This window comes from Patagioenas fasciata, chromosome 8 (assembly GCF_037038585.1).
Source record: "Patagioenas fasciata isolate bPatFas1 chromosome 8, bPatFas1.hap1, whole genome shotgun sequence".
NCBI classification, from domain to species: domain Eukaryota; kingdom Metazoa; phylum Chordata; class Aves; order Columbiformes; family Columbidae; genus Patagioenas; species Patagioenas fasciata.
The window spans coordinates 21,118,813-21,145,267 of record NC_092527.1 but is presented as its reverse complement, the minus strand read 5'-3'; the positions used below and the strand labels follow the sequence as shown (position 1 = coordinate 21,145,267).

Here is a 26,455-nt window from a genome sequence, read left to right as displayed (position 1 = left end):
CACGAAGTATTAATAGCAATTAACTGTTCCATTGGGACTGGATAGCTTAGGGTCCTCATAACTGGGCAAACCTGATGTCATTACTAATAATTAAATGAATGCAGAAAAGGATATCCCAAAGTAATCCCACGTAAGGATTAAAAAGCTTTTCTACTACATATTTTGTCCCAGGACTTCATATGCAACTAGACAATTATAAAACCACTGGAGAGACGTCAGCATTCCCCCTCATGAACTATGAGACGTTATAAATTTGTTTTCTGGTCTGTACATCTCAGCTCTTCACATGAAATACATCCTTGTGTTTGGATCTGTAGTTCATTGTGAAAAATTGGTTCTCTCCCACATACATACCTTCCTCTCTCTCTTCAGATGAGTAAAGTATCATAAACACCTGACTCTTCTCTTGGCTATATTAAATGGCTTCTTCCAAGCCTCTAAAGGCAGTCAACCAAAATGGTTCCTCACCATCAACTAAGTTGTTTGGCTTGTTTTTTCCATGTATCTGAAGAAATTAACTGAACTACCAAAGCAAATGGCAAAATTCATGCATTATTAAACCCAATTAGTAATGATTAATATATAGGGTCATGAACAATCAGCTATTTCTTCTCAAATGTACTTAAAAATACATACCTGATTTCTAAAAACATGTAGCTGACTTAATGGTATAATGTTAACTTGCATTTGATGGACATATATCTTAAAAAAATGTCAATCTGAAGCTTTACAAAAAGCTGAAATATATTATGCTTATTGGAACTACAGGAATTTGAAAGCAAATTATTTTCAAGCAATAAAACATATAGCTCCACAGCAAACAGAACCCAGAGATTTTTCAAATGGCATGTTGTATAGCCTAGCATCATAGCTTATACCTATCTTACAACTAACACCTTGTCAGATGAGAAGTATAAATACACATTCATTAGTTAAATTAGCATTATGCGCAGCATTCCAGCCAAGTAATTCAAGGTAAGTCAAGATTTGTAAGTCAAAGCAAGTTGCTTGTGTTCAACTACTGTTTCCTTTTCACATAGTAGAAATTGCATGTTAACATGCTCATGCTTCAATGTGCTTTAAGCCACTTAAGACAATGCTGAGTGTGGGTTTTTTGTTTTTGAATAAACAACAGTTCAAGAGTTCTATGCCTGCAACTCCCTGAATTGACTGTCACATAAGAATTAACTGGTATAAATGTTGAGTAATAAAAACTTGGAATGATAGATAACATCCCGGACTGCCATCAAAATCACTTTGAGTAGTAAAAAATTTACACTAAAATTTAACAATATGACATGATTCATAGATTTATTAATAAAGTGCAGCTTCATTGTAATCACTTTTCTTGTGTATTTATGTTTAAAATTATTTTGGTTACTTCTATATACACACAAAGCTTCTCAAGGCTATGATTCTCTGGTGAATCATCTGGGACTGGGCCATCCCAAACTCAAGATAAGCCTCCTTCAATAAATCTAATATAAGTTAGTTCACAAATAGACACTTGATGATCTTATTCATGAGTATAGTCAGTGCTTACTCACTCAAGAATGAATACTAAAACAGTTCTGTTGATGCCAATAAGGAAGTTTCGGTTTCTTCAGCTGAACTCATCCATTTGCACCTGCTTCCATAAATATGCTAGCAGATACATTCAGTGTTCTGAAATGACTGTATGGTTGATATTTGTTGGCAATTTTCCATTAATCAAACAGCAATCTTGAAAACATTTTCTAATTTTTTGTTGTTTTAAATGATAAAAAAGTCCTCCAATGAATTAGAAGAATGATGCAATATTATAACAATAATTTCAGCACTAGTGCAAGAAAAACCCAACTCATTAATCTAAAAAGCTTTATCTAAAACATTTTCTGAAGCTTTAAGAGTAACTATCAGTGGTAGTAATGGTGGAAGAACTACCATAAAAGGAGCGTTACAGATACCTAAATAGGCTTGAGAAGGTTCTGGACTGTGTAGTAATAAAATGCTAGAGACAGGGAGCACAGAGGGATGAAAATCTCACATTTGTGCCTTTTCCCACCCATAGTGCCAAATGGGAGACAGCCCAGTGGCAGGAGACTCCAGAACGCATCTAACCTAAGTGAGGTATTTGTAAAACCCAAGCATATTTTTATCTTTGCCCCAGCTGGCATAAATACTCACTTAACCTATGCTCTTTGCCCAATGTCTGTCTATTTATACATATAGCAGTGGTATGGAAGTGTTTCTGCACAGTTTCATTAACCATGGCATGAACATTAGGATTCCTATAAAGAACATTGCCAGCTCCCTATATCAGTCCATCTTCCCCTCTCAACAGCTTCAGTGGCAGACTGGTGCTGATGACCGTCTCTGCACAGGAATTTAACCATTAAAAGAGAAAAAATTCAGAGAGACCAATTACTGTGTGTTCTTTGAGTGAAGAGATGTAATGCATTTATTTTATTTTTTCTTTTTCATATATCTGTCTGTTTCTTCCTATTCCAATCCACCCTCTCACTCTTGTCTTTTGCTTTTCTCCTTCTCCCAGCACCTCAGCCCTAGACACAAATGACACGAGATCCACAACTTGCATGACTGCCAGTTACCTGGAATCCTGCCTGCGCTTTACACATCCTACCCCAAGCACCACTGGGAAGCCAATTTCAGCACTGCTGGCAACCGTGGAAAACATCAGCAAGACAGTTCCTTCCCTCTTCCCTAATTCTCTGTGTTTTTAATGGGGGTGCAGCAGCCTTTGTTTAGGAAGGCTGGGGCACTTACCTTGCACTTTCGTAGCTCACTTCTGTAAAACAGAGCACATCTTGGTTAACTCACTGGTGCTGCACACTCCAGCACATGCTCCATTTGAACAAACCAGCTGCTCAGCAGGTCTGAGTGGGATTTCCATAAACAGCGTGCACAAACTCTTGTCTTCAAGAGAAGGAACTGTGTTAGGTAGTTCCTTTTCCATATGCAGAAGGATTATATTTACACAAATTTGCTACTGCTAGAACACCAAGTTACTCTTATTATTGCTTTTTATTTTTATTTTTTGCTCCCTATGTAGCTGGGTCTGAACGCCTATTACAAACACAGTGACAGATCACACAAATGCAGGGAACTGAAATTACTTCAAAACTTAAATTTGAGCATGTGGGGTTTCATTTTATTTAATTCCACCCATCAACCTACTCTGCAGCTAGTGACAGATATTTTACAGAGCAAGCCCTGGTTATGTTGCATCAAAGCTTACAAGCTTTATAAACTCTAAGAGCAAAGACTCTTCCAAAATAGTTGCTGAATTCCTTGTGGAAGCTCTCTCCTCACCCTTCTTATAGGCAACAGCAAACTTTAATGAGTTTTAAACTAATACAGAATTTATTTTTCTAGGGTTTAAATAGCCAGTATATACCACTGAAGAGACAAATTAGCAGTTAGTCTAATTCATTACAAGGTAAATATTAATTTACTAACCTCACTAAGACTTGCAGGCACAAGCTACAGATGAAGTAAAGGAATTTTTCCAGCTTCACATTTTCTACCACGTTAAATATATTGCTCAATCTACTTCAGTTTGTTTCTGTTCTGATATACCAACATACTGGTTGGTATGAAGATATTTCAGAGGTTATGTCCCATCTTTTCCTTTTCAGGCCTGTGGTTGAGTTAATTAATACACACAGGACATTTACAAATCGTTTTTGAAACTTGGTAGATAGAACCATGATGATGGAATAAAAACAACAGTTCCCTTTATAAAGAAAAACTGGATACCACAAATGATTAAAATGTGTTGCATCAACCTAGGATTATTCTGCAGAGCTTTATGGATTGTACTTCATCCTGGTAGCTAGGATTAAAATAAATAAATAAAAAATAAATCTAAGCATGCACATTTTCTTTGAGAGTGCTTCATACTCCATACTGATTCTTGAAGAGGGGACTCAGTACTTTATTTCGGCAGATTACTTTTTTAGGTAATCAAGTTGAAGACTACTTAAGCCTCACTCTGCAACCTGGATTTTTTAAAGCTGTAGTCACACAAAGTGTCAAAATACTTATCCACATCCTCTTTTGCATCCTGTAACTTTCTCCAACTGCTGAAAGTAAAAAAAGGCTGAAAACATACAGGCTGTTTCTGCCCATGTTCCCTCTACTCCAATACTATCATTCTAACAATGAATGAGAGAGAGAGAAAACTGAAACAGGAATATTTCTATCAAAATATCCACCTCTGCATTGCACACGCTTCCTAAAATTGTAATTTCTATGGCTAGAATCTTCGCAGTTGGCTATGGTGTGTCCACGTGCAGCCAGAGACTAACAATTCCCCATCTGTTCAGAAACGTTAATCAAATAGTTGTTACAGTAAAATAATACTCCATTGGTTTATATTTAGAAAATTAGTAAAAAATTAGTACTGATGAAACTTTGATGTCATTAAACTGGCAAAACGATTATGTGAGAACGCAAAAAGTCAGTAGGGGTTTTTGGGGATGAAGGGGTGGGACAGCGCTTTGTTCTGGTAACCACAGCTAGTGAGGGCAGTTACGTACAAAGTGTGTAACACAATTCCACATGCAAAACACAATTTAGTATGATGCAGTGACATGCGATTGTAACAATAACAGATGTCAGAGCAATTACTTATAAACAAGAAACTCAGAAATGACATTTATTAAAATGAATGAAACTCAGTCTCAGAATAAACAGCAAAACCTGATGAAATTCCATCAAGCACTGCACTGCCAAAGGTGAAGTTCAAAGGAAGCCCCTCAGCAGCGCACAGGCAGGCACGGGTTCCCAGGAGCAGCTCGCACCAAAGGGCAGCCTGGACCTTTGCTGCCCAGCCGCGCTCCTGCTCACCAGATCAGCAGTACCAGAGCCCTCGGCGTCTTTAAACAGCCCCAGCCACCACACCGGAATGCATTTGCAAGCGCAGGACTCCAAGTCTCATTAGATGACACTTCTCTGTACACCGATAATTTCTAAGGACTTTTTGTATAAGCGTCCTGTCTGCATACACTGCCATCTTGCACAGGTTCTGTAGTTTTCAATCCAAAGAAGTCTCAAAATACGTTTCAAAGGACGCTGTTAATTACTGTTTGTTATGAGGGGAAAGGTAAGCAGAGAGTAGTGATAAAACACATCAAATACAGGGACAAAATTAGACATGTCCTCCAATCTAACTAAATACTACGTACACTTTGTTAATGAACTAGAATAAACAGTTTACTCATGTTTGTTCATGTATAAAAAAATAAATGAGCAGTTTCAGGCCAAAGGATGAGTAAAGCCAAACAGCAAAGAAAGCTCATACACAGTCAGGTAAATAGAACTATTTTCATAGATTTATTTGAAAAATACTTACAAAAGCAAGTATGTTTGACACTAAAATAGTTAAACTTATTCTGTGTTTACATTGGTGTAATCAAGCGTGCAGCATTAACAGTCTTTCCTGTTTGAAGCATTGTTAGTTTGCCATAAGGAAGTGGGAAAAATTCAGGTTTACTGATGAACAGTGTCTCCCTGCTACTTCCTCAGCAGCAACTACAGCTGTGATCTCCGCCTGAGATCTCAGCAAACTGAAAACCGGGTTTGCTTTTCTAACTGCCAGCCTGCCAAGTGCAGATTTACTGCAACCTGGGAGGTGGGACAGTTGTTTTTTTTTTCCCCCTAGGAAGGAACAGGAGAGAGGAAGGAGAGGAAAACAAAAGGATTGGGTTTTTTTATGTGAAGAAATTACCAAAGCTACATTTCATGAAAGAGTCCTTAAAAATGTCTTTTTGTTAGTGGCCATCTTCCTTCAAAACATGCGCATACTTCTGAACTTACCCGTAAACCAATGCCCCTGAAGCTCACCATTCCTATAGCACTTTTTTTGCTAGGAGAGGCCAGGACTGGAACAGCTAAGATTCTCCATCCAGACAGCAGTTCAGTAGTGTCAGAAACTAAACACAGTGCAATTAGTTTCCACATGTGGTACAGCTACATTTTAAGACAAAACTGGCACAGATAACTGATTGCAAGAGTTTGCTGTCTCCATGTATGCTCTGGCAACAGCTACGGTCTGTTCACAGAGCAGTTTATTAGGGCACATGGAGCGGATGGGATCTCACCAGCCACTATTTCGCGTGGTTCCAGTAGCTGCTGCTGCTCGAGCCAGCATGTTTCTGCGTGCCTCCGAAGCAGAAGAAAAGGTCCCACTCATCACATGCGTTGGCAGCATTCGCCTTCTGCTGGGCTGAGGGGTGTAACTGTTCTGTCGCCAGTCGTCTTCTGGGGGCATATCGACTCTCCTTGGACCCGGGGCCTTAACACATGAAGGTGGCACCGGACAACCTTGAGAGGCACCGGGATCCCAAGAAGGCTCATGTGGTATTTGTAAAGTGCTGTAGTCTGCACTGGCCAGTAGCCTGCAACTCGTGGCATAAGATTCGTGCATTTGATGTTGCGAAGGCTGCTGGAGGAAGCCTTCCTGTAAACTCTTGCCTTGCTGGCCAGCATGTTTCCCCCAGAGTGTTGTTAGTTTATCTGGTAACGTGGCTGTTTGCCTGGTGGGGTAGCTTGTGTTCAGCCAACAGCCAGAGACACTTGATGCCCCACCTCCCAAATGCAGGTTGACAAGAGGCTTTTGCCCCTGGGAGAGGGTGCCTTTGGGTGCACAAGGGAGACTCCCATAGCTCAGTGCCACACCTGGGTCGTCTTCACCTTGGAAAGCTTCACCCCTGTTAGGCACAACCAAAAGTTTCTGGATGATGTTCTTCTGATCTCCTGGGGGGGGCGGAAAAAAAAAAAAAAAAAAGGTTTGCTTAGCTGTGTTTTTGGTTTCATCCTCTCGGAACTTTCTGCTGTGGGCAACAGGGGTCAGAAGAAAAACAATCACAAGTACATCCAGTTACTGGCTGACATGCAATTCTGAATAAAAGCTAGCTGTATCCTTTCTAGCATTCACTTTCCTCACTGCATTTCCTCCTTATCTACCACAGCTGCTGTCACAAACTTCAGATTTCTTTAATAGCCCCTTTTGTCACCAAGGAGGAGCCAAACAAAAGATTTCAAGGCTGGTGGATCAAACTGGTTTTGATGGCTGTCACAGGGAAAACAATTCTCATGCAGGAATTACTTATTTCTATTGGCACAGTTACGTGCGTGTTTTTCTGGAACGAGTAGCTTATGGAATTACTCTCATACGTGAGAACAAGGTGGTGGTCTTACTGCTACTTTTACACTAAAGAAAATACCTCACAAAAATGTGAATATGGTTTTATATAAAGTTATCATACTGTTTCCATAAAGATTTTTCCCTTTCTTATGTCCACTTAGCAAAGACTCATGGAACAACTCAAAAGGGCAGAGAAGAAGAAAAACAGGGTGATTTGTTCTTCCAGATTTCTGGAGGAACTCAGACAGATGGTGAAACATCATTATCAAAGACAAGATCTGAAGAGTTGTATTTCAGCAATATTTCTGATCATGAAGGAAGACGAAAAGTCCTGTGATTACCTGACGGTTTACGTGCCTTGCCCACCATGCTGGGCATCAGTACATCATGGGGTAGGTGCTGCACCCAGTTTGGGTTGTGCTGGGGATCAAAGGGAAACACAGGAGGATCATGGGGGAAAGGAAGGGAAGTGGAGCTGGAAGAACGGTGGCTGGTGTCCAGTGGCATTTTCCTCGCATTTGGTGCTTCCTTTTATAAAATGAGAAAGGAGAAGAAAAGAACATAAAATGATGAGTAAACACAGAGTTGGGTTGAATCAAGCAAAGATGGTGTTGCTCCATGGAAAGGGATGAGTCACTGGAACAAAAACATGCATCTATATGTGAAAAAGAAATACAAATAAAAACTGCATCAATCCAGTAAGGCACTTACTGCAGTGGGGGGCTACATAGGAGGATCATTTGACTGGAAATATACCAAAGAGAGAAAGTGGAAACAAACAGTAACCGCTCATGGAGGTTTGGCTCACAAACTGAACCCACAGAACCATGGCAGACCAGTCAGCACTGGAACCACCACGCTACACAAGCCATGGATTATAGAATGGTATTGCTGATCCTTCCTTTCTGTTTTCTGGCAGGCTTTACTGAAAGCTCTGATTCCAGACAAAGAACAGATTTACCTGTTGCAGCTGAAGTATTTAGCAGTGTTGTACCACTTCCCTCTGTCAGAAGGTACCTACCCCAAAAGAAGGGTTGGCTGAACGGCACAATAACAAACCATCACAGGCTTGAGCCCAGTGACAACCTTGAAGACTGGTGACAGCCAGCCATCTTACCAACTGCTTCTATTGCGGGGATAAAAACCTTCAGCAGAGAGGGGAGTGTTGGACAGCTAGCAGTTTTTAATTGCTTCTATCAGTACCTCCAGGTATGTGCTAAAGCCCTCAACTAAAGCACACCAGGGAGTAAACATTCCGAAGTTGACATATTCTTAGCTTATGGTACGTAGCAGAAAGTTAGACCAACTGATTTTGCAACTGACACTCTTTGACACTTATTATGCATTTGGTTTCAAATCAAATTTAAGCGCAGTTCACAAAAACTTCAATCTAAGCCAAACCTTCACATTACTATTGGCCATGTTGCAAAACACCAACAATAATCTGTTACTGTTTTCCTCACTGGCCGTTTTAACTTGCACCTAAGATTACTTAACAGAGATAACAAGAGAGAAAATATAAAAATAGATTTTTTTTTAATTTACTACTTGTGTGTAACTGGCTGTATTTTATGTACCAAGTCTTGAATTGTCTTCCCTTTATGCTTATTTTACTCTCTAAAAATGCTACTTGCTGAATATATTGACAAAAGAGCATGGCTAGTGGTATCTTCTTAAAATCACAGGTGTATTAGAAGCTGTCCTGATTTTGTTAAAAACTGGACCAGTTTCTCTTCTAGTGCATTTTCCTTTCAGCTAAGTTCTTCTAAGTAACTGTACTTCTCTGAATTTGGCTGCTTGCTTTTGCAGACAGTAGCTGATAACATAGCAACAGAATGCAAAATACTGATAAAATGTGTGTCTCATAAGTGAGAGATGCGTATTTGCAAGGGGGGGGTGAACAGAACAGGTGGCTAAAACTGACCAACTAAGTATTCCATCCCATCCACGTCATACATCTTATAAAGGTGGGAAATCACGAGGGTCTCGCTCTCTTTGACAATGGCCGGTATCTGGGGAGGACCCTGCCTGCTGTCCCTGCGATCTCCGGCCTAGTGACAGATCCTGCATCCCTGAATTCAGTTCCGCTTTGCTGCAGAGTCCAGCCTGGGACCTCTGGGTGCCTGTCCTGCAGCTGCCAGAGCAGCCAGCGCTGAGCTGTGCTGGGAAATTCAGGATTGATTTTATATATTATGTAGTATTTTCTCTATTTTATTAGTAGCATTAGTAAAGCATTTTAAGCTTTTTTCCCCACTTGCAAGTCTGTCTCTTTTTCTCCTATCGCTTTTCCTTGGGGTTGAGGCAGCGGGCGGCGCTGAGGTGCAGGGGGTTAACAGAGAGCATCTGCCATGGTTTATTGTCACCCTGTATTAAACGGTGACAGAAGCTTTCTTGAAAATACTGAAAAAAACGTTTATACTGGATATTTTCGTATACCGGCAAGTAATATTAGCTCACACGCTTACCAGCTACAGCAGGTACTACTCTGCAATGACTCCTGAAGAAGATGGCTTTGTTACTTCAATAAAAGCTCATTCTTCTTCCAAAAAGAGAACAAAAATTCACAAAGACAGGTTTTCATAATGGCTTATTATTCAGTTGTCCAGTGTCTTGTTTGTTAACTACTAAATGCAGACAGTGAAAACAGCAACCCTGCACACAGACAATAGCTCTTTGGAAAGCTGCACATCACTCTACTTACAAAACTGTGAGAAGAGACCAAGGTCTCTTCTCTGTTTGAGATGACTGTCCCACTGAGACTGCGAGCAATGCGACGGAAATTCTCTGCACTGTACATTTCCTCCTCTTCTGGCTCCCTGCTATGTTCTCTGGTACATGCGACCTGGAGACAATATCACACATTTCAGAAAAGGTTCTCCATAATGCCAATTCTGTATAATAATTATAGGGAAGAGATCAATATCAATCTAACAGACCACTTACATTTCAATGAAACGCCATGACCTTTTCTTTTTTGAAATCATTCATTAAGGTATTACCTTAAAAACTTAAAGCAAACGGTTCTGTTCAGATCTGGTGATGAAAAATGTTATTCCTTATACTCTTTCTTGCTTTAGTAAAAGTACACCAATTTATACGTCTAAGTGAGATTCATTCTTTTATAAATACCTAAAGCCAGGACAAAAGTCTCCACTGTGATGAACCTGCACAAGGACTGACTGGTGCTACAGGCATCACTGTCCCCGTAGAAATAATCATGGCTGCAGCTGACAGGCATCCTATGCTACAGCACTACAACCTTCTCATAAGCAAAAAATACCTAGCGTTATTTGATGAGTGCCAGATACTAGTTAATCTTACATTAGCAAGGGAAATGTTTATTCCTTCTTTTCCTCTGTTCTATATAAGCAAGACCATATAAGCTCCCTTTAATGAGTATAGAAGTATTATAAGAAATGTCATTTCCCCTTGAAAATATCTGAATGTTTTCATGTCCAGGCACTGATATGTAACTGCCAGTTATTTAAACAGTTCCTCCTCCTCAAAAAAAAAAAAAAAAAAAAAAAGGAAAGCAAAAGCATCTTCTCGCACACTGAGGCAGCCAACTACAAACCCTGGCACGAAACAAATTATCCCTCCTTTCAAATTATGTAGTGACACAGTAAAAACAAAAAAAAAAGAAGAAAAAAAGCCTGTGCCCCTGCAAGTGATAACATCAATAAGCAGTTATCATAAGTTGTGATGCAAGGCGGTTCATGTTATGTTCAAAGAGACTACATCTTAAAGTTTTCAGGGATATGTTCCTCAAAGTCAGAATTTAGATAATTTGCATGCCAACTGCATGCAGCATGAATCACTCATTATTTACCTGATTAATCTTGAGATAGACTACACTTAAAATTCTCTGTAACGTTAGTGTCAATGACCCCAGCACCATTTTCATAATATATTCTACTTCTCCCACTGTAAATTATTTCACTTGCACAGGTCAAGCCCTTCCCTCTCTAGCACATCTTAAGTAACAGCATCTCACCTTGGAGGCAGAAGAGACAGTGGATCCACACAGACTGCGCTCGATCTCCGCTGTTGGGGTTTTCGAGAGACCCATGCCAGCTGTAGCATGCAGCTTCCTCGCATTCATGTTCACAGAGACTGGGAAGGAAAATGGTGTGATTAAGTTCAAGGCTTGATTGCATGTTATTGCATATTTCTGACTATCTTAGGTCTGACTCCAGCAAAGACAGACAGACCATACACACAGAACTAGAAGTCAGAGATCCTTTAAGCATTAATACATAAGCTACCTTCCAGCATTTCAAGGGAAGAGTCTCAATACACTCACACCTGCTTTATTTGCCCTTTTGCAGGCTTCTGGGGCACAGTCAATTGAACTATTTAAGAGTTAAATGGTTTAACTGCACACCAGCACTTGTCTGATACAGAGGTGAGATAGCTTAGGGGGCCTAAAGGGACAGGAAATCAGTGACCAGGAGCAATTTACTGAAGTTACTTGGGATAAAAAAGCTTCAGGTTCCCGACACATTCACCTTGTTCCTACCAATGCTACAGTTTGTCAGCCATTTGTTGTGCTAGTTAAATAGCTAAAAGTATAATTTTAAACTAGGATTGCTACAGTTGCCTCACTTCAGTGCAATCCCCACCAGTTATAATTCTAAAATTTCTCATGGAATAGACAGGCAGACCAATGGCCTAATGAAAACAGTCACAGAGAATCTCTCTATAAAGAACAAAAGGTGATGTGCTGGTAACAACATATTTTCTGCATTGAGGTGGCATTTAGAGGATCAGGTCTTTGCTTTAATCTCTGTTGTAAAGCTCCAGTAATGGAACAGAGGCATTTTCACCATGACTCTGAGTGCAAAGATCTGACAAAATCAGCTGATATGGGGCAGAAAGCTTAAAGGGCATTTGAAAATGAATAGGTAATCCAAGTTAAAAGTGAGAATGGGCTGTCCTAGTCCCACCCAGGTGATTTTCGACCACTGGTTCAACCTCTTTTTTTTCTATACAGAATCTGTAGAACTTCGGAAGAAACATCTGAAAGTCACAGCAAACCAGAAGTGAAGATCTCAAACACAAACTTCACTTTAGAAGAATATTCATACCTCATATCCCTCATACATGTAGCAGGAAAACAGGCAAGAGAAGTGTCAGCATAAGAAATAAGGCACTCGGTGACAGAACTCTGAAGCTCTAGCTAACACTACAGCAACGTGGCTTTAGGCTGTTAGATTTCCAGAAAGAACTTCGAAAAATCAGTAAGCTAAGTACAAACACATAAGACCTTCTGATTCAAGCCCATGCAAGAGAGTATCTGCAAGGGTGTGAGGTCAGATCTTGCCTAACTCTGAAAGAAAACCAAGAGACAACAAATGGGGAATAGCCACCTCTGGATGTGTCATCTGGTCTGCCAGTGGAGTGCAAGACAAGACAGTTTCATAGAAAACTCAAGCTGTTGAATAAAAACCTCTTCAAGAGTTTATTGATGTATTCACTCGGGTTACAGCCAGGCTTGATTTGTCAGGAACAATGGAGGTTCTGCCTCCATTGGTGCTGGGCAGGGGAAAACCTGTTTGTGTATGTATTGTACTATATATCACATATATACATAGCACTTTGGTACCCATCAAGTTTCAGGCTGCTTTGTAATAGACCAGAAAATTTTTAGCTCTACTGCTATGACACAGATCATAAAGAAACTTCCTTCACTTGTGCTAAGCAGAGAATCCGTGTTGCCCTATCTCAGGCGAGAGATTAGATCAGTTTAAGTGGAACCAGACTGCTGTCATCAGACTCTAATTGAATGTCTCTGCCAACAGCTGGATGTTCTCACCAAGAGCAACAGAATCTGTTTATTTGCAATCCACAAGGTGCCAAGGATCTTAGTGCAGATCATGTACCCCCCGTGCTGCTTTCATACATAATTTTCCAGAACTTAAAGCAGGCAGTCCTTAGCAAAACACAAGTTCAGCCTTCATAGATCTGGAAACACTTAAAAGTTATTCCCCTCAACCAGGTACACACTAAATTCTCAAATACAATATAATCAGGTAAAATTCACAAATACAGAGAACATAAACTTCAAGCATATAAACAGTTTAATAAATTCCAAAGGTGATGCAGGATTTTCAAACAGCAAAATTCAGCAGCCTGACCTAAGCAGCTAGCTCCCTACTTGAAAACAGGATCAATTATTTCTATGTTACTCTTAACAGATGTTGCTCCCTGTTTGCCAAGACCAACAGTTACTCTGCAGCCTCCCCAGGCAGTGCTGTCCCGCTGCTTCTCTACCTATGTGGTTAGAAAGTTTTCAGAGTCTGCAAGCTGAATCTTTCGCATCTGTGCACAAATTCATGCCCATCTAACTAAATTGACTGGAAAACACACCTTCACCTATATTGGAGTACATAGGTAGGTCAACCAAGAAAAACAGCTGCGTCATTCTTACCTGATTGGTCAAATGGATACCTAGCACTGTCCTGTCTTCCCAAGAAAGACCTAGTGGCCTGAGATGCCTGCAGACTAGTCTGATAGAGGGATTCCAGTTCTGAGAGTTCCTGTTCTGTGTCTTGATTCCACTGCGGATGCAGATGCACTGGGATCCTGCTCAAGTCATCTCCAACTGCTCTCTGATCAGAAAGGGATGGACTCCTCCCAGGTACAGGAAGCCATTCAGTATTCTTATTAGCCTTCTGAGAACTGTAATACCTAGTAACATTATCCACCCAACAGTCCACAGGCATAGAGGCAACCATGCTACTAGTAGCTCCATCATCCACCTGTTTCATTCCACCGTCACGACAGTGCCTTTCCAGGTAGGGTGCAGGGTCTGCTATATTCTGTCCACCTCTTCTACACAGCTCTTCACTGGGAGAACAAATACTCTTAGAAGCAACATTTTGGGCACTAAAACTCTCCAAAGAAACTACCCCATCCCTAATATCCACAGTTGAGTGTGATTTTTCAGAAGACTGGTTTTTGTTCTCTTGGTTTTGATGGATAAGCTGTCTGTAACCAGAGGATGAAGAGTTGATGAAAGATTTTTGTGTTAACTTTGGAGACTTCTCATCCTGACACACTGCAGCAATCCAGCCTTTTTCATGAGTACCTTTTCTCTGGGAGACTGCATGCATTTTCTGAAACTGCTCTGCCAAGGAGCGAACATGTCCCTTTGTACTAAAAGCCTCAGATTTGCAACCTTCTGCTGTGCCATATTCATCCTGTGAGGGTAATAAAATCTCATGGTTGTTTGCTCTGGAGTACTTATTTGTTTTCTGCAAAGGATCCAAGGAGCACTGCCGTGTAGGGGATGAAGTTGCAGGGGTCATTGCATGATTGTCCCCTAAATGATCAATGCTGGGCCGCACTGGAGAGCTTGCAAGTTTGGAACAAGGACTGTGCTGGCTGTCCTTTTCAGGAGATGCTGCTTGTGGCGGATGTGGACAAGGAAACAGTGCAGGCAAAGACCCAGAGTTTACTGTGTTAGCCTTGGATTTGTACTGAGGTGTGAGAATGGGCATTATGTTATGAACCTCTTCTAACTTGCTGCTACTGCAGCATTCCCTATAGTCTTTTGGCCCTGTGGATGTGGTGTCAGCAAATTCCACACTCCGGTGGGCATCGTTCTCAGTTCTTGCAGACCTCTCTGCCAACCCTGGCCTATAGGGAAAAGAGGGAACTTGGTCATGAAAATCAGCAGAAGCAGACTGGAAGTTTGGAGAGATCCTGTTGGATGGATTGCTTTCAGAAGGGGGCAAGGAGGAAGACTCTGGATATAATGATGAGTGCAATTCATGGCAGGAAGCAGGTGGGTGGAAGAAAGAACTGGACCCAAATTCCACTTCTTTGTTGGGTTCCAGTGGTAACTCCTGGCTCAGCAGTACTTGGAGCGGGCCAGTCTGTTCACTAAAACACACAGAAGGATAAATGATTAGCAGTACTCATTGCTTACGTTTATCCCTAGGGTGCAGAACTTGCACTAGGTGACATATACCTCAACACAACTTCTTTGTTAACTGTATTCTGTTGAAGAATTTACATTAATTCAGCAGATACATACATGTTAATCCTTTGCTTCTAACCCTGATTTCCTACTATAACTGATCTACTGAATCAATTTCATACTTTTAAGAGCATTTTGCTACAGTTAGGCTCAAAGTATTATTGTACAGCACCCTGGGCACTTCAGCCAGCAGACTCAGAGTGTGCGTAGGGATAACTATAAGAATACTAAAAATAGCATTTATATAAAACAACTGTTTCCAACATGAACATCTCAGATATTTTTCAAAATGCTTTGGACACGTTCATGATCTGAACATCAACTGACAATATTTCCATAAGGTCACCTCTCTCCAGGCAGCTTCATGAAGAATGACTTGACAAATGGAAGGAACAGGTTGAAATTTCTTTTATATCCCCTTTGGATTCTGATGTTTGAGATATTTATCTAACACATTAAATAAAGTTCAAGCTAAATATATAACTATCATTTTGTAAATAATTTGTTTCCTAAGTATACTTTTAAAAATAATTTGTATTGTCTTATGTACTCATGCAGGACAATTATATCTGTGGGTTGTACATGTCCTTGGTATTCTTCTGCATTTATTTAGCATTTTAATGTGCAGACAGGAAAACCAGCAGCAAGCCCATGTGCCTGTGAGAAAATGACAGGCCACAAACAGCTCCAACAGAGAACTTAAGGAAACTATAACATCATTGCTTTGTTTCCTCCTTGAGATGCATAGAAGGAAAGTTATCGTGAAGACCTAGTGGGTATGTGTAGCAGAATGAACTTGTCTGTGAGCAACTGCAAACTTTTGTACTGCCAACAATGTTATTTGTATCAAAGCAAGGGTATGGAACTCTGGCTATAAATATTTTTTTTTTTTCCATCGGCTGTAATATTAACATTTGGTTGTATATAACTTTTTGCCAAAGTAATGTTCTTTTCAAAGAGCAGCAGTGAGCAAGTCCAGCATTAAACAAAATTAGTTTAGAAAGTTCTTTTCTTTCATTTTCTTAGAATCTGCCAAAATGCATAATTGGGGCTCTACATTTCTTCTGTAAAAGAGGATATAATGGACCCCTGATTGACAAAAAGATCAGCTCTCATTACATATAATTCAGCTACTGCAGCAAAAAAAAGAACATTATGAGCTATAGCCTGGCAGGTATGCAAATTAACTGAGTTTTAGTATACAGCTGGATGTGGCATTTTAAGAAAAGGAAAAAGGATTCTCATCTCATATTTCATCTAAGCTTCTGATAATACAACATGTAAGAAATGTGAGAGGGAAGTAACAGTTCAAGAAACAGCCTAGAAACTGGATAGGGATGGTCCAGTGCTAGGAGGGAATGGCATGGGAAGAAAGGATTAAGCTGCATGCTGAAAAGGGTAGGAAGAAAGGATCGGTTACAGCGGAGTTAATTATACTACAGTCAAAGTCAGTATGGAAGAAAGAATCATGAAGAGATGCTGAAGAGGCTGCTATGCCAGGCTACAGGATGCTGGGAAGCACAGAAAGAAAATGAAGAATGATACAGCATCAGGGAGAGAAGTCAAGGTGACAGGATCTGGATCTGAGAGTTGTACCAGTGCACCACTAGAGAAGTGGACTAGAAAGATCAGATCAGTGAACCTGACACTTTTCTAGCTATAGAGCTCTAAAACACGCTGGTTGCTTTTCCCAAAATAAAAGCAATTATAACAAGATTTTTACTGTAGTATTCTCTTTTACTGAGTCTTGAAACCGCTCTTGATTTTTAATAGTTGCACATTTCATTCAACACCACCACCCCGCCCTTTTTAGCCAGGTTATTGTTTATCATATTCTTCCCCTTGGTGTATAAAATATTGATGCTGTCAAGCACTGACTGCTACAATTCTTTGTCACAGACCACATTTTGAACACATGCACGTTGAACTCAGCTGTAAAGACTGGGAGAAGAAAAAAAAAATGGGGGTAGTTGACCATCTCATAAAAGGATTTAGCCTAAAGAAAAAAGGAATAGGGAGTAACACTGTAGGATTTGGACTGTCCAGGGGAATATATATAGTTTGCTATTTCTTTCCAGACTGCACAGCTCACAGATGCAGCTCAGAGCTGGGTCTAGGCAATATACTTGGACTACCTTGTAGACTGGGCCATGGCGCCGCCCTGTGGTGGGTGGCAGGTTGGCGGCGGCAGCGGCTGCGATGGCTGTTGGTGCTGCATGCGATCCTGGAGGCTCCGGGCTTTTCGGATACTGATTTGCAGCTTCTTATCGACTAGGGCTCTGCTGTGAGTGCTAGCGCTGGCATCATGCATGGCAAGTCTTAGTTTAGCTAAAATGCAAAAGAAAACATAGCAGAAAACAAACAGAAAAAAGGAATAAAATTGAAAAAGAAAAAAGATGCAGCAAAAACATAAAACATGGACCATGCAAATACTGCCACAAAAGAGTTCACGAGGATGCTGTTGTTTCCGTTAATGCACATTCAGCTTAGCCAGGTGTTCAAACACATTAATCGAAACTAAACCAAAATAAAGTAAAAAAATAAAAGTTATCCATGTTTTAGCCCAACTTCTCATCTCCTCCACACAGGCTCTTTCCAACCCTACCAAATTGACGCTTCATTCAGTCATCTACCCTCCTGCATCCTCCATACCTGGGACTCCCTTTATGTGCAGGAATACCCAGCTGGGATTTGAGATTCAACATAATCCTTGCTGGAATGGAAGCTGAGAGAGCTATCACAGCAGCTGTTTGCTGCGCCCCTTCTTCTGCAGTCCATAAGAGCCAATTTCTAAATGCAAATGCACAGGAGCTACCCAGTCTGTCTGCAGCCATTCTATACAGACAGAGAGGAGCATGGGGTGAGACAGCCAGCCAGTCATAATGGAAAAAGACCGAAAATAAAATGAAATCACATAGCACATTCTCAAAGGTCACAATGCATTTAAAGCACTTCAGCGTTCTAATGCTTTTTTCTTCATGAAAGTCAGGTACAGCACAGCTCATTTCTGTTAATCCAGAGGGCTCAAGAGTGGGCTACTGCTTTCTTCCTATGCTACACCCTCCATGAGGAACAGGGGAGCTTAATGCCCTTTGTAATGTGGCCTGAAGACTGGGAAAAACTGTTAACTGAGGACTGAGTGGCAGAGGGAGTTACCTATGGGTGCTTACTGAAATGCACCATTTAGCACCAAAAAGGGCACACCAGCACCCGTGTGCTGTTACTGCCACAGCCCTGGAGAGAACAACGAAAATGGATGCAAACATGAAAAAAAGAGATGAAGAGGGATAGAACTAAAATCTGCAAAAGGGAATGCCTGAAAAAGGAAAGATTCTGTCTCCCTGCACATTCCTAAAGACCAGCTGGATCCCCATATTACTACCTGACAATTTAACATGACTCAATGTTTCAGATTTTTTTCTATGATATTAGTAAAGTGTCAAAAGCGCGATAGCTCAGGCGGTTAAAGTTACTTACATATAGCTTCGTTACAGAGAGCCAAAGCTGCAGCACAATCCCCCTTCTGCTCCTGATTCAGCGACTCTTCAAAGATTGAGTCTGCCTCCTGCATCGACTTCTCAAAGCCATCACTCCTCCCTGCAATGGGCAGCACCCTTCATTTTGGTTTCATTAATTGCAGAACCCTCATTTACCCTTCTCCCATTCATGACTGCCAAATTCTTCCACATGTGGAGTCTCACAGAGGCTGTACGTATCCCAGACCGCACCACCTAACCTTCCCTAAGCAGAAGTACACCTTGATATGCTTGACACCTGTACAGTAAAACCATGTGTTCCTCAATTTACTTGAGAGAACTGTACTGGGTAATATTATTTTCAACAGTCTAAATCAGTACAAAAGATGGTACAGACATAATACAGAATTCAGATTACTTCTGCCAGGTAGGAATTAATCTAAGTTTAGAGTTAAATCTAAACGACAATATATCAGTAAAATAAATACAGCAAGTCAGAGCTTGCTTTGTACTTTATCTTAAGTCCCCTGCCAAAAATCATCTGTCTCTTCTTCAGATGTCAAATTACTTCCATACAAAATCGAAACAAACTGAAACAACTAAGACATCTGGCGAACAAAACTCAGACTTCAGTGCGAGTGTAAATCCCTGCACAAAATACTTCTACAAATGTGTTCAGTGCATACACTCAACTGCTGAAAGAGACATGGAATATGAAAATTCATCAGTCTTCTAGGGGGAAAAGCACAGGTATAGCAGGTAGAGAAGAAAGGGACAATTGTCAAGAATTCTTTTTGCAACAATTTAGACAACAATGTTGGAAAAGAGAAGGATACATCATCCTTGGACACAAAAGAGAAAGATGAAACATTGTGTCCTGGCATCAGAACATCCAGTTCTGAGAGGAGGAAATGCTCAAGCAACCTGGTGTCACCTGTCCGGTATCGCGCAAGTAATGCACTAAAATGTACACATTTGAATGAGGGAGGGGAAAACAGAAAATAAAACTTGACTTTTTGTTTTGTTGACGGGTGGGGCTTTTTTAAATGAAACGTCTCTGTCATTGTGGTAAAGAGCATGATTATCAGCCAACAACAAATAATGTTTTCTCGACTTACAAAACATTTGCTATGGCCTAGCCTGCTCCCCAACACAGTCATGCACAGATGCAAACACAAACTCACTTATATCATAAACCCCAAAGAACTCACATGAAAATAAAGTACTGTGGAGAGAAGTGAAAGTTGTTAGAGCAGCGAGTTAATCAAGCAGCACATTCAGTTTCAAAATCAAGGCTACTGAGGCTTGCAATCAAGGTCAGTATACTAAAGTTAGCTTTCTTTGCATTAATTTAGCAGTTTACTTGAGGGAAATGAGTCACAAGCGTTCTGGAGTTCTATGTGCAAGGAAGCCTTCTGGGCAGCCAAGCAGTCTGTGAATGTTACGCTATTGCATCTCTGACTGGGGTGGGAAAAAGCTTGAATGGAATAAACAAAAATTTTCCCACATCTCTAAACTTCTCAAAAATTCTACTCAAGTCTGTTTTGATTAGGCATTAATCTAGTTTACTTTCTTTTAAACAAGCAAAAGCTAAGCAATTTTTGCTTCTACCAACTAATACAAATACAGATCAAAGAGGAGTTAGATCTTGGAGAATATTCTGTTTTCTTTGGGGCAGGAGAAGTGAAGAAGACAACATCCTTATGCTCGATGACAGAGGCTTACTCTCCAATTTTTACATCATAAGCATTTATGCTACAAAAGCAACACTAATAAAAAGATAGCCATCTGCCCTGGCACATCGGAATTTTTCATCTGGTTACTGGCAGGCCATGGCAGGATCGTAAAGGATAACTAAGCGGCTTGCTGATGGTCAGCAAAAATTATAAAAACATTCCCACAGTCTGATAATTCTCACAGAGATGATATTTTTCAGTGGCACTGGCACAGCGACATTCTGGCGGTGGAGCAGCTGGCAGGGCTGCAGAGCAGTGACTGTGCCCAAAGCTGGCACTGCCCCCAGCCTGGAGCACCAAACCAGCCCCTCAGCTCCTATCCACAGCAGGGCTCAGCGAGCAAGACAGGAGGCCCAGCAACACAGGAGGCCACAGGGGGCTTGCCCCAGGTCCGCATGTGTGGGATCAGACCACAGGTGCTCAACTACACCTTCCTTGGCTCTGCCAACCCACCCAGTTAAATGCTTCACCAGCTTCAGGCTTTGCTCTCAACTAGGTCAGTGCACTTCATTCCACCTTCCCACTGACTGCCCTCACTGGCAATGGAGATTGAAGGCTAAAACAAAGGCACTACATGTGAATCCTGTCACCAAGCTCCCTCTGCTGCAGCCTCATCCTTCCACTTAAACCTTTTCAGTTGTCGAGCCCTGCCAGAAACATGAGTCATGAAAAAGACAATCAAACTTAGTATTTGGCTTTTATATTTTTTTTCCCCAAATCTTTTTCCTTAAAAAAGGCATGTAAGCTGAATCCAGCTCTGATTTTCAATGTTAGATCCAGCTTAAGCCTGCCACACTACTCGTTCCCAGCCCCGTTTTGTGGCTGCACAGCTGGGCAGGGAGAAAGAGTGGCCAGTCCAAAGGCAGGAACAAGCAGAATTGCTTAGGGCAGCGATGCTACCAGAAACAAAACAATGGCCACAATGGACAAGCTATGCTGCAGGTGGACCTGAGATGTCTGAAAGGTACAACCAGCCCTGCTCACTCCCAAGATGTTGGTTGAAGCCTTATAGCTAAACCTACACATCAATACTCTTAATCGTGCATATCACCACAAAAAACAAGAAAGGTGCAAATATATCTCATTTAAGAGGGAATTTGGTCAAAATACCAGTTTTTTTGCATCCTATAGGTTTGAAATTGATGGTCTTTCACTAAGTGAAGGTTTAAAATCATAATGGATGGGGAAGAGAGAAACAGACTTACAATAGGAAATTAAGTTTGAAGGTTCAAAGAACTACAGTTTTGATAAACATACTGCATTCAAAAGGTTACCCTGATTCTGCAGTTCATCTAGATCCATGAACCTGCTGGGACGAGGATTAAAGCCCATTGCTGCCTCCATTTCCTTTTCTCTTTTCCTGCGTAGTTCTTGTTCACGCGCTCTCCTTGCCACCTCCTCTTGCAATTCATCCAGTTCACTCTTTAAAGGGACAAACATCTCTCCACCTTGCAAAAAACAGCCACACAACAACAAAAAAGTCCACTTTTTTTTTTTTTTCCCAATAAGTTCTCTTAAAGCATTCCTTAAAAGACAAAGAAATATTAATGGAGAATACAATTAACATTAGAAAATAACAGACTAACCAAGCAAAGATCATAGAATTTCAGATCACAAATTTTGTTTTGTTAAATTTTTATTTTAGAATCCTGCCCAAGCTATTTGGTTTCAAATTCTTTTCTCTGTGTCAGTGACTGGCAGAAATACTGCAGTATTGCTTCAAGCTCCCCTGCAGCACAGCCCATTCCTGGATTCACTGAACCAAGAAACAGCAAAAGGAACAGAGAGAATAATTGGAAGAGAAAACCCTAAGTTGATGCTGAAATCTTCCATCTTCTTACTGTGCTTATAATTTGTAAATAATGCTGTGTCAAATTAGCCAGATCAATAGCTTCAGTAAGTAAAATGGATTCCAACTGAGATTCTTTTGATCTAACTGCATAAGCACATGAAAATGGAAGGAAAAAAAAGCATATTAATATCCTGGTCAACACAGCAGAAATCAATCAGTTGTCATTCTCACTTTAACTGTGACCTGTGTTCAAAACCTGTCTTCCCTCCTCCCTCTCCCAGACACTCTCTGTAATAGAGTATTTGCTCAGAATGATAATAATCAGAATGCATATCTGCAGAAAAGCTCAACCTAAGCCCAAACATCTTCTAAATATCCATTCTAATTTCTGAGAATCCTGAACTTTGTATAGTATTATGAGTTTCTTTTCAGGACTTGTCAATCCTACTAAGTTATTATGAGTTATGCTCAGGAAAGTATTTCCCACTGATGGCAGAATACTGAGTTATGGGAAAGAATATTAAAAATAGCTTACTGAATCAGTGAAGTCAATATTCAAAAAAGATGCTGGAGCAACATTATCAAAGGAATATTCATCACAGTTTTTTGCAAATCCCTTTGGTAAATCTTGTCAGTCATGGGTATCAAACTCATTTTCACCGGGGGCCTGGTCAGCCTCGCAGTTGCCTTCAAAGGGTCAAATGTAATTTTAGGACTGTATAAGTGTAACTACTCTTACACTAATTGAGCTGCTGTGCTCCCATCTACTCTCACATTTATACAGTCCCAAAATTACATTCTGCCCTTTGAAGGCAACTGCGAGGCTGACGAGGCCCACGGTGAAAATGAATTTGAGATCCCAGCTGTAAGTTATATCTTGTAAAACTGTGTTATGTTCCTGAATGTTTCTTTTTCCTTTCCTCATAATTTCACTGTGAAGATGAACATCCAGAAAGTAAAGAACAACTCCAATACCATTTACCTTGCAAACCCACTGCTACCGAAGGAATGTATCTTACCATTTCCAGCAGCGTGTGGGCTGTTTGCCCAGCTCCCAGCTGATGACATGGACTCCACTTCCAAGATGCTGCTGCTGTGAGACTTTGGGATGTTACGCCAGGCAGGAACCAATCCACCTGTTCGCTTCATATGAACATCCCTCCAAGAAGAGAGTAATTACTGTTTACCATTTTATCAGCCTCTCCAGGATAAACCATACCTACCTTTTTTTTTTTTATCATCATCACATAAATTTTTACTTGCATTTTATTTAAAAAAAAAAGTCTACTGTAAGAAAATACTGTGAGTAACAGGGGAAGAGAATGTTAACAAGGGGAGGACAATAATTCTAATCTCCTCCATGAGAGTATGCAATGCATATTATAACCATGGTCTGATAACTGTTCTCAACAGAATCTTACATGTGAAAATCTACTATTGTGGCCATGAACACTTTGTGATTGCCTGAATCTTCCTAAGCCAATGAGAGAAACGCATTGTGCTGCCTATTTACTTTTGTGCATAAATATTGCAAGTATCATGCAAGACTTCAATGAACTCTCACTGAAAATTACAAAGATTTCTACACAAGACTATTGATTTCTCATTTTGTACCGAACTTCTATCAAGCAATGTTTTAACTGAAACAAAATGGTCTGTGAGCTGTTCAAAGACAAGCACAAAGTTTGATATTTCAGTTCAGCTTTTAAAACGCAGACTAAGGGTACAACTATTCCAAATGCATCATTTTAGTCAACATTTCTCCTTCAACCGAACCCCATTTATTTTCCTTCTCGCTAGCAGTGAGCTACCAGTATACCGACAAGAAAAGGAATCAAAATCAAGGTTCCTCTTTCCCTTCTATTTCTCCCCTGCCCCAGTAAATCTGTACTACAAGCTAGGAGCACCATTTTGCATTTCATAGAAAAACAAACAAACAAAAAAACAAACAAAAAAAAATTCTACACCATTATGTAACTACAAAAAAGAAATCAAGACTTCAATAACTTCAAAAATGAACTTCGTCAAAATCTACCTGTGGGTGCTTGAGCTCTCAGACAAGGGCATGTCCAGGCTGACCGGGCTGTTGCTGTTGCGTTCACTGCTTTCATAGCCAGACTCCATCCTCTGAATCAGATGAGGATGCTGATCCACCATATGATGCTGGGTGCTCCGGCCCAGCACACCACGCTTGTATCTAACATTCGACTGGCTTGATCTTGTTTCCTGAACAGTGTGTTCCTTCACCTCATTCTCAATAAGCTCTTTACCTGTCAAGACAAAAGAATATAGCTTGGTAGAAGATCCAAGCTTCAATACTAGGAAAACATCCATAGATATGTTAGCGTCTCAATCATGCTCAAAACAGAAGTGCTGCCTTTAATTTAGCGTAAAACTGGCAACATTAAGCAGAAAAAAAACCCAATACTTTTAGAGCATTCCTAGTAATATTAAGCAATAGCTTATTCAAAGTTTGTTTTTTTTTTTTTTAATCTCTCCCCTTTTGTATAACTTACCATATTTCTCCCTAGGTAACAATCAACTCTGGAAAGAAAATCCCTTCCTCACCATAACAATTTGTATTTGTATAAGATCATTTTACAGTATACCCAACTGTATTTCCAGTTTATATTTGTTATTGCACATTGTCAACTCTACTTCAGATACAGCACTATTTAAATTGTTTATTTTGCCATTTATGATTTGATGAGTCTTCTGTAACATTAGTTCATAGAGGACAGGAAGAAATTTTCTTCTTTTCTTTTAATTCTTCTCTACTGCTTTCACTGTGTCTTCCCACTCACCTCTTGTTTGCTCTCCTTGCTTCCTTCTCTGGAGCTGTGTTCTCTTCTCCCTTCATTTTCCCTATGTACATTTCTTTATGCTTCCCAGTTAGTTTCAACCTTTAGCTCCTTCTAGTCAGTGTTATCTGACTAGCACCTTTACTAACCACAACTCTACTGCCAGTCACACGAACCTCTTCTCTCTCATCCACACCCTGACGGGGGAGCACAGCAGCTCGATTAGTGTAACAGCATAAAAGCCAGGACCTGGTAAACATCTGCTCTCTGCACAATTTATACAGTTTCAGTATTACGCTCCCCTTGACAGGGAGCAAAATAACTGTTATGTTCATTTGCAGACTGGGAGATGGAAGCAGGGAGCTGTGGTAGAGGCGATAAAAGATTTGTCATTTCACAACAGATTTTATTACCTTCAAAACCAGCAAAGCTGAGGACAAAGTCTCTACATATGCATTGCATAGCTGCTATGGTGTAAAATGGTCCCAGATAAATCGTCACTGGCTGCCAGGCTCTTATCCTCACAAGAATAACTCAGCACTGATACATGAGGTACTCACTGCACCATTGTCTGAACCATCATGCAAAAACACCATGACAAGCCAGAGAAAAAACACAGACCAATACAAAAGGTCATTCCGAGGGATGAAATTCCAGATACTTAGCAGTCTAGCCCTATGCCTGTTTAAGCAATGCAAATGGTAATGTTTCCCTTCTTATTTCCTTACATGTGAAATTTTGCACACAGAAAGTAAACAGAGTACCACACATGCAACATGAATACCCACACAGAAACCAGACTTCATGAACATGACTTAAAACTGACCTAAAAGCCACGTTCAAAATTTCCGTTTCCTACTTAAGCAAAACTGGACAGTGGAGGATTATTCCACACATGCTGAAACTCTTACCTGCCTCTTCAGAGAAGGGGCTAAGCTGCATGTAGCCACAATGTTTCCTCTTGTCTTTACTGAAGATGCTGTCTATATTCAGAGACTCTCTTTTGGGTCTCCAGGTTGGCCGGTACCTGCTGGACGAACTGGATTTAGACTCACTACTGGTACTCTCCACTTCCCAATCTCGAGAGTGTGCAGATCCACTTTTTGAGGGTCGTGTTCCTGCCTGATCCACACTACTTCCTCCGTGAGGGGAATTCTGGATGGCTTGAGAAATCTGCTGCGGTCTGCTGTGGATCATATTGCTCACTGTCTCTTTAAATTCCCTCAGCCTGCTGGTGCTGCTGGATGGTTTGGGGGCAGTTCTGGGGGCTTGTTTCTCCTTCAAGGTTTCTCCTGCAGTTTACAGAGACAGCAAAAACCACAAGAATAACTTCAGATTAAACTAGCAGCCCTGTTTGCAGCATCTTTGAAAAGTAAAAAACAAAACAAAAACCCCTCAACAAAATTTTAAAAACCCCAACCACCACACCTCAAAAAGCAAAGACAGGCAAAATGCAGACAAAGATGTAAGAAACAAGGAGGGAAATGCATGTACAGACTAAGGATCTCAAAGACAT

The 26,455-nt window shown here is 40.6% G+C and overlaps 1 protein-coding gene across 13 annotated transcripts in view; it reads right to left on the bottom strand.

Annotated features, from left to right (window-relative positions):
• Positions 1–5,314: 5,314 nt before the first annotated feature.
• USP54 (ubiquitin specific peptidase 54) overlaps positions 5,315–26,455 on the bottom strand; it is a 102,207-nt gene continuing 81,066 nt past the window's right edge. For 9 of the 13 annotated variants that reach the window (XM_065842928.2, XM_065842931.2, XM_065842930.2 and 6 more), the window contains 11 exons: positions 25,851–26,231; positions 24,174–24,408; positions 23,158–23,297; positions 21,621–21,794; positions 18,612–18,731; positions 17,270–17,462; positions 13,581–15,037; positions 11,145–11,263; positions 9,852–9,992; positions 7,492–7,678; positions 5,315–6,759 (listed from right to left, as the gene is read on the bottom strand). In XM_065842928.2, the coding sequence (XP_065699000.1) occupies positions 6,101–6,759; positions 7,492–7,678; positions 9,852–9,992; positions 11,145–11,263; positions 13,581–15,037; positions 17,270–17,462; positions 18,612–18,731; positions 21,621–21,794; positions 23,158–23,297; positions 24,174–24,408; positions 25,851–26,231 (3,806 nt within the window). In that variant the 3' untranslated portion in view covers positions 5,315–6,100. Of the gene's footprint in view, positions 6,760–7,491; positions 7,679–9,851; positions 9,993–11,144; positions 11,264–13,580; positions 15,038–17,269; positions 17,463–18,611; positions 18,732–21,620; positions 21,872–23,157; positions 23,298–24,169; positions 24,409–25,850; positions 26,232–26,455 lie in introns of those variants that run through there. The other 4 variants (XM_065842932.2, XM_065842933.2, XM_071811841.1 and 1 more) reach the window with 4 other exon arrangements.